At 27.7% G+C, this 9,659-nt stretch overlaps 1 protein-coding gene across 3 annotated transcripts in view; it reads right to left on the reverse strand.

Annotated features, from left to right (window-relative positions):
* Window positions 1–9,659, reverse strand: part of LOC106678872 (glutamate receptor ionotropic, kainate 2) — a 253,179-nt gene that overhangs the window by 44,892 nt on the left and 198,628 nt on the right. For all 3 annotated transcript variants that reach the window (XM_014417682.2, XM_067049424.1, XM_067049425.1), the window contains exon 4: window positions 9,092–9,343. In XM_014417682.2, coding sequence (XP_014273168.1) covers window positions 9,092–9,343 — 252 coding nt within the window. The remainder of the gene's footprint in view (window positions 1–9,091; window positions 9,344–9,659) is intronic.

Genomic DNA, 9,659 nt, shown 5'->3' on the forward strand with positions numbered 1-9,659 from the left:
ATTTATATTATTAATTATATTAATAATGGTATTGCTATTTGTTTGGAATTGTTAAAGATCATACATGCAATAAAAGCTGTGTGTGATAAATTGCCCTTGAAGGCGGCCGAAATGGCCGAAACGTCTGACTTATAAAGGAATAAAAATGATTTAAGACTAAAATGGATAAAAATTATTTAATTAAACCTTTAATTTTGAAGTAACCTTGAAAATAATTAATTAGTTTATTTTGTAATAAAAAAAAATATTGATAGTTCCAATACAAGATGATGTACGCACTAGATCCCAAAAAGTGGTGTAAGAGCGAAGATGACTTTCATTTCTTTCAGTTTAAATTGAATAAATCTTTCGTTAAGAGCATCCTTCTAAATTTCAGACCGGCAAAAATAATTTGAATTGGTTAGAATTTCACTGAGTTTTTCATTGTTTCCAGTACAGTCTAAGAAATAAAATGGAGAATATAACATTACACAGGTTAAATTAATAATACAATTAAATTGTCTTATAAAAAGCTTATTTTTATATTCCATGAGTTCTGTTTAGGGGCCTTCCGCAGAAAGACGTCCTAAATTGGATTTAAATTCAAAATTCCACTTCAATTATCAGTCAAGTGTAGACAAAAGAAGTCAGAGAATTGAAATTAAAAGTTTCTTCTGAGAATTCTTTTTTGACAGTAATACCTTTTTGAAACAAGTGATTCCTCGAATATTTATTGCCTTGGTAAATTTATCTCTATATCTCGAAAATTCCGTGTACTTTTATTTTTTCCAGTCCCACGCTTTAACAAAGGTCTGCTGTATAAATAAAGAGCGATAAATAAACCAGAAAAATATGTAACGACAAATATTTTAAATGAAATTAAATCTAAATTATTAGTGTAAAGAAAGAGTAAAATAATTGGTGAATGTAATCACCTAGTGTTTTGATCAAAAATGTTAATTGTTCGTGGTCCAACTAATAACAAAATACACAAACAATGATTTAATTTTTCTTTGTAAACGGTATATTTTTTAATTGTTTAAGTAAAGGGTTAAACGAATATGGTACCATAGAAATTAAAGGACATTTCACATTGTATGTTGAGAACCGGTTCAATATGGTTACCTTTTCCCTTACATCATCTATGTAGATATAGATATATTTTTTTAATGAATTGGTATTTATGAATTTGTGCATAATTTTTTTAAATATTTGAAAATTAATAGGTGGCGTAGTAGCAAATTTTTTTGATTTATTACTATTGAGGACAAACTAGTCTGTTTAAAATTTATCGAACTAAAAAAACAATTGAATTTGTAGTCGGAGGTTTTAATGATGAATAATGGTTAAATTAAAATTACGAGTTAATTTTTAGTAATGGTTTTTAACTAAAATTTCAAGTTAATCAATTAAAATAAAATGTTAGAGAAAAAAATATTGGAATGAGAACTGAATAAAATAAAAAATGATTTTTTTTTGTTTGTAATTAAAAATCGTTTTCTACTAAAGTAAAGCCGTCAAGAAATATCAATAAAGATTTTTCCTATATAATAAACGTGTTACTAGAAGATTTTGTAAACGCTTAAATAAAATATAATTTCGGAATACAGGTTGTGAATAAGAATTTTTATTTTTGAAGTCACTAATAAACAGAAAAATAATAAATATAACAGTAAGACATTAACACAAAAAATTATAAGTTTTACTAAACATCTTTATTCGTTTACGATGACTACAACTAAAATATCAATAACGAATAATTTATTCAGATAAATTTTAAAAAAAATTATTTTCCCATTAGTCGTTTTATATTAGCCACTAATGACTAATTTCTTAATAATGATTGTTTTTATGACTAAAAATTTAGTCTTTAATAGTCATTTAGATAATTACTAAGCTCAGGTTGTGTTGGATATTATCTAAATCAGGTTGTATCAAATATAGAGAGTATGAATGTAATTTACAATGTTTAAAAGGTTTTATAATAATAATTTTTATTAAATGAAAAATTTAAATAAAACAATATTATTAAATCATTAATAGGTTGTACAGAATATACATTAAAAAAAAAATATATAGAAATGATTTTCATGAACCGTATTATCATTGAAGAAATTTAAATTACTATTAATTATATAAAAAAAAAATCAGATTTATTTATTTAATTTTTGGTTGAACTTCAAACCTAATCTACCAATTAAATAATTGATAAACTATTAAATCGCATGTGAACAATGTTTGAAGCATTCGTGTTTTAAACTTTTTTTTTTTTAAATAGAAATTACATGTAATATTAAATATCTGCTTAAAACGCCGAGTCAACAACCCAACGATTAATTTTCTTTCTCATTAAAGTTTAATATATTTGAGAAGTGTGCTAACTGCCTCCTCTGTTTTAATTCCAAGTCTTAAAAAAAAGAATAAAAAAAAAATTAATTAATTTTAGAAACGCTGGAGGAATATAACGTATTAAATTACCCAGGGAGAGAAACCGAATATAAAAAAGAAGAAAAAACAAAATGGGAAAAGCTGAATTCTTTTATGCCTTATAGGGTACATTTATATTCTAAACGTCATTGTTACACATATTATCCTTTTATATATAAAAGAAAAGGATAACCGTATTCTTCAACTGGTTTAGTTATAATTTTTTAATTACTAATCTCTAAGCAATTATTTTGTTCGGAATACAATTATTTAAAATTCTAACAATATTATATTTTTTGAAATATTTTTCAAAGTAATTCCAATTGTTTAAATATAAACCTTATCAGAATATATTCACAAATACATTTATTTTTGGTTGCCTTAACTAATTAAGAAAAAAGATTAATAAAAAATGTTTAATTGCAATCCGTTCCTAAGTCAATTCACATCTTCTGGAGGATATCAAAGATGGTAAAAGTAAAAAAGTAATATTAAATTTTAATTTTAGGTTTAATATAACCCCTTGAGCAATGTGAATCCGTAAGGTTGAATATTAATATCCATAAAACAAAGATAATGATAAATTCACAGAAAGATGAGGCCAAAGTCAACAACCAAGAATTTATATTATATATATAATTTCCGACGTTTCGCCCCATTTTGCAGGGCTTCATCAGGGCTAAAAAGATACAAAAACAACTAAGAACATTAAGAACCTGTCACCTTAATACAATCAAGTAAATTAAGATAGAATAAATATTATGTAAAAATTAAGTGATAAGAAAATTATATATAAATAAAAGGAAGGAAGACATAAAATAGAATTAATACAAAATAAACTTGAATCAAAAATGATAAGAATAAAAATTTAAAAAATACGTAAAATATACAGTTAAGAATGTACAGGAGACATTAATAAAACAAAAAAAAAAAAATAGAAAAGTAGATGTGGGAACACAAAATTTATACACACTAACAGACGGAAAATGAAGAAGGAAGTTGAGAATAAATAAATGTCGTGAATGAATAAATATAAATAAAAAAAAGTTTATATTTTATTTATACTTATTCTTTCACGAATTTTACTTATTCTCAACTTTCTATTTCATTTTCCGCCTGTTTGTCTACAGAGGGAGGTGAAACTATTGTTTTCTTATGACCGTATCTCTGACCATCTTCATAATTTAAATTAATACGGTCAATTATTTATATACATATATATATTAAAGAGAAATACATTAAAGACTAAGGGGTTAGGTCGTGAAATATGAAACATTTAACCGATAAAAAAAAAAATTTTAAAAACGTTCAAATATTTGTTAATTACAATGTTTTACGTCCGAACAGAGATTACTTACCATAACCTAATAACAACATTATTCTCTCATGGAAACATATTTTTGATTTAATCTTTTAACAACTTTTGAAATCATCTAGGAAAAAACCGATGATGAAAAACCTATTAAAAAAAAAATTCATTTACCATGATTTACAATCGATCTCTGTAATTATTTTATGATAATAATTATCAAATTTAAAGAAATAGTTTTATAAATCAAAGTAAAATGAATGACGAGTCTTTTGACTAAATTGCAGCTTTGTTTTGTACTGGCAGGTCTGAAAAAAAGTTAAATTGGAAGTATTCCAAAAATAGTTCTGTAGATTGGATTATCTTTCTCTATTAGTGTCCTCATTCATACTGTCCAAGAGCTAGTAAGATCCCCAATCTATGGTGCAATCCAATCTAAGGAATGCGTTAATACAATAAAAAAAAATTAGATATGTCGCTATTAAAGCAAATTATTGAAATTAACTAGAACCCAATTCAAAGAGGAAATAAAGAAAATTTTGGAAACGAATTTTCATTGGAAAATGGAAAAAGAAAACAGTAATAGAAACAGCGTGTGTGAAAAACTCTTCCTTTGAATTATTTCCTTTGACCCTTTGAGAAAAAAAAGTGAACTTTAAAGCCTTACCCCAATAAATGAAAGGGTGGTTATTGTAGGAAGCTTGCCCAGTTTTAATTTTAGTCGCTTCATTTTAAAAATTTACATTTTATTTATAAATTTGCATATTGTTGGAGTTCTATCAATGGGCAGATTCTCCACATGTTTGTATCATGTCACTATCTCACCTACAGCAAATTTACTTGTTGTATATATGTTATACAGTTGTAAATAACAATAAATAAATGATTAAGAAAAATGTTTGCATATTTAAACTTTTTTATATTTCTGGAAGTGATTTTTGTTTTTAATTAATAGTCGAAGATAGGCTAAGTATCAATGAAAACTAAGACAAAAAAATAAAGTATATATTAGAATATAATAATACAAAAACCGTATTTGAAATTTTTTCCTGTAATTAAGGTTTTAAAATTTTAATAATATTATTTGTTTTAGATACGTTTTGTCATTAAAAGAATTTGTTTTATGGCTGAATTTTTTTTAAAAATAATAATAAGACTACAATATAAAATTTCTCTAACCTAACTTTAATTATTTATTCATCGTAAACAACTTTATTCTGGTTTTTATTTAATGAATTGAATTATTCTCGTTTTTATTTTCATTTTTTTATTTATTTAATAACAGATCGGGTTGTTGTAAGAGGTACATTTTTTTTTAACAATTGATTATGGGGGGGGGGGGATAGACACATACAAAAGAAACCCCAAACTATATACAATGTTATAAATAAAACAAAAATGAAGATAAAATTAATAGATTAAAATAATAATCCTTAATAAAAGATAAAAGTAAAGTTAATAACAAAAACAATAAAGTTTATGAATTTAACAAAATAAATAATTGATTTATAATGGAAAAAAAGATTAAAGTGAATTTAAGAAAAAGTTGAAGAGAAAAAAAAATTAAGAATAAAATTTTTGAGTGGTAATAACAGAACTGATAAATATAGAACTTATAACAGGATGTCTTGCAGCAACCTGGGTTTCAGTCTTCAGGTTGTGGTTGGGTTTCCCAGGTTGTAGGTCACTGCTCCTTTAATTGTAGGTAACTGGGAGTGGAACTTCATAAAACTTTTTTTTTATGTTATCTTCTATTGTCTCTATTTGTAATCCCTGATGCAATTGGCTGTTTTTTACAAAGCAAGGAGCATCCATTATTATTATTAGTACTTTATTTTGAAAAGATTGTAATGTTTCTTTTTCTTGAAGGATGTCGTTCCCCAGATTTCACAGCTATACAGCAGCAATGGCCTGAGAATTGTTTTAAAAATAAGAAAAATATTTTTTTTAAATTGGACTCATTTTTTATTTTATAATATTATGATCATCCTAAACCAATTAAAGAAACGTGATAGTGAAAATGTATTTGTGATGAATATAGGCAATTCACTTATAGTATTCCAAAGGTTTTGCAGAATTTAATTTAATTATTCAAGTTTCATTACATTAATTTAGCATATTACCTTCTTCATTTTCGTAATGCCCGTATATGTTTATTACATTTACTCATCGATAGGTGTCATTTATCTCTTTGTTAACAATTATTGATTTTCCAGAACAAATATTTTATTCTCATTTTCCTGAAAATGATTTGAATATTGTACGCTTCGACTTCAGAAGAAGAAAGGCTTCATCTTCAAACCACTTTACTAAAATCTTAATTTGAGTTCGTTAAAAATTAATTCAGTTTCGAAGCTATAAATTTTCCATATGCCTAAATTATAACAAACATTTAGTAGAATGCAGGATGGAAGTGAGGAAAAGAAGAGGGTGTTTAAAAGTAAAAGCAATAACTTAGACTTTTAAGCCTTGTTCTGTAATCCTGGCCAACCAAATCCTTCTTGCCATTCTTATCCATGTCTTTTCTTTTTTTTTCTCTCTTTTCACCTACATTCTTTATCATGTCCTCTTTTGTTCTTGCATTCAGTTGAGCTTGAGTGATGTGTGTAATTGAACATAAAAATTATAAATGCAATATGCAAAAAAAAAAAATTATATGATGGATTAATAATTTTTTTTTTTAATTTTCGTAATAAGTATTTCCACTCCTCTGTCATAGCAATATTTATTGAGGCCTATGATCTAACAAAAACTCAGAAGAAAAATATATTTATAGTTTTAGCAATCTCTCTAGCATTGTGCTTGCATTTTCACTAATCAAGGCAAAACCTAACAACTTGGATTTGTAGGTAACAGCAACATTTTAATACTCACACATATATATACGAGTATAAGTAAATAGGCGAAACGACCCTATTATATTCAAAATTGAAGGATTTACAGGTTAGAGTCTTAAATTCTAATTGTTATTGTTATTTTTCAGGCATTATTTAAACTAGAATTTCAGAGACGCGCAAGATCATTGTATTTATTTTATATTCTTTCTATTTATTGAAAGATATTCTCAATTCTATAATTGTAACATTCGTTTTTGAAAAATATAAAACATTTATCTTTGATATGTAATTTTTCCATATTGTTTATCGTTTGAGGCAAGAGAAACATTTTGACGCCAACAATACAGGAACAGTAACCTAGTGTGCATGGTGTCTGGCGTATCTTAGTAATGGTTATTGAACGTAATAATAGATAATAACTGCAAATGAAGCCCTCATAAAAGAAGAGGGTTGTCTTAAGGATTCATCCCTAAGGTAGCTGAGTCTCTTGGGGATTATCAAATACACTCTGCATTCAATGCTTTTAATGCGCGAAGCATGGCAATGAGTTTTAATTTTAAAAAAATAATATTAACATATTCATGAATCGAGTGGACGATTCATGAACATGTTAATATTATTTTAAAGGTAAGGAAGACCCCGCAAAACAGAATTGAAGTAATGTGCATTAAAAAAAAAATTCGAATTATTAAATTAATATACATTTTGAATTCATTTGATCAGTCGTGTCGTTCATTGAAAATAAAGAAAAAATTATTTAAATTTTTGTTTTGTTTTATCATTAAAAAAAAATGAATACTACATCTGCAGGCTTGGCTATATTTTTGATAGAAAAGCGATGTTATTAAATGGCTGAAAATCATTATTAAAAAAATTCTATCTTCAATCTTTTAATGTTTCAGATATCAAAATTTGTTTTGTGGAGTTCTTCATAACATACTGATGAATATAAATGTAAGCTTTAAAAAGCATTATGAAGTATTGAATAATTACGGGCCAATTACAAACAAGACAAGTTACAAGGACATCCCTACTCACAATATTATATATATCATTAATAACCTCTTAAGGCACGTTGAAGACTGAAGCGGAGTTGGATGAGGGATTTCCTGGTTTAAAAATTAGATTTTATATTTTGTATTACCTGAAGAAGGTAACACTGGGACATGTTCCCCTCATGCATATGACATTTTCCATAGTTTATAATTTAATAATTTATTTATATCACATTCACTGGTTTTCATATCAATTGGCAGGTATGAATAAAGATGTGCAAATTAAAAAAAAAATTAAAAAGTACTTCTTATTTGCCAACTCCAAGTATTCTTCGAGAGTCTGACCTCTCGCATTGTATCAAAATTACAAAGTAATACTGGTTGCTAAAGCAAGCTGAACATACAGGTCATAATGACTTTCCTATTTATCTATGGGGAGGGAGTAAGCAACTGCATTCTTTTGTATTTTCCAGGTAAAAAGTATTTGTATAATTGAAATGTAGCTAAAGATATACAAAAAGATTCTTAATTTAAAACTAGGAGGACGACGGTAGTAGCGTGGTAACGCGCCTGTCTACCAACCCAAAGGTTGTGTGTTCGAGCCCGGCCCTAACCGGGATTTTTTCAGGTATAAAATTCTACTAAACTCACAGCCTCACCCGGGCATTTGTGAGGTCCGTTAAGCCAATGGGTGGCACTCACATAAAATAGGTGTGGGATTGATGACCCACCCCATGAAAAAACCCACGTCAAGAAACGCGCGGTGTATTTCCTTAATACTCCACTGTCTGTCACGCTAATAATGATAATATTAATAATAATAGTTTAAAACTCATTCATAATGTCCAAAGAAGCATTTATGAGGTTTTATGTTAACTTTAGCTTTCTTTAATTTGTTTATTTGCTTGGACATAATTAAATTATTTATATTTGTATACATATTTGGTATCATTAGGCATATATAAAATTGTTACTTATTGACTTACTTTGGTCAGAAAATTACTACTTATATCTTCATTCTATATGCCCTTTTTAAAAAAGCAATCTGTAGACTTCAGGAGTGTTATAAAAATTAAATTAAAGTACCAATTCACCCTATGGTAAATAAAATCACACCTGTTTAAAATAATGTTATTACAATATCGATGCTATTGTCTGTTTAAAACAATATTTTACTTTTAATATAAGTTAACGATTATTTATTGAAGAAAAAAAAATATAAATATATATGGAATGATATTTTGACAAGGGCAACCGCCACTTCTATCATTCTTCAACTCTATGTGTGGTATATATAAATAATATAATATAATAATATTGAGTGAATGATAATAATAATAATAATTGATATAATAATAATATATTGAATAATAGTAATAATATTGAGTGTGGGTACTGTATTTAAATTGAAGTAGCTTTTAACTGGATCTCAAAGGTGCATGTGACACCTGTGGCAAGAATTATTCCTGGAATTACAGATTTGAGAGGATTTTGCCAAATAACTATATTCTTAGAGATTGTATTAAACTATAGCATTTACTTACCATATTCCTCTTCGTATATGATGGCCACTTTGGTCCAGTTGAGATAGGCCATGACGTCGCTGTAGGCCGAGTTGAGGAGGGGCTGGGAGGGGTGGAGGTTGATGGACAGCTCGCGGTGGCCTTCCTGAGGATCTACCCTGGCCTCGATGTGCGGAAGGTCTAGGGCGTCGCAGATGCTGTGAACGTGTCCTCCCAGGACTGGGTGCGATGGCCCGAACACGGCCTGGACTCCCTCACTCACCTGCTGGCACGCTGGAAGGCAGCAAAGTTACAATTTGATTCGATATCAAATATATATATTTTTTAAAAATATTTATTTATTGCTATTTACAACTGTACATTATAATAAATTTAGTAAATGTGATCTAAGTTAAATTGGAGTGTTACAGAGAAACTACCCATTGGTAGCACTCTAATGACATTTTACATTAGCTGGTCTCATGGCCATCTTCTTTTCACGCGCCTCGGAGGATTGGAAGAGGACGCAAGATTAGAAACTAGGGGGTTTGAGTGGTTAGAGAGTTTATAATGGAAGGAGTGATATCTGGTTCGGGCTAGATCGGTTACA

This window comes from Halyomorpha halys, unplaced genomic scaffold (assembly GCF_000696795.3).
Source record: "Halyomorpha halys isolate HHAL.00 unplaced genomic scaffold, Hhal_1.1 Scaffold165.1, whole genome shotgun sequence".
Lineage (NCBI taxonomy): Eukaryota > Metazoa > Arthropoda > Insecta > Hemiptera > Pentatomidae > Halyomorpha > Halyomorpha halys.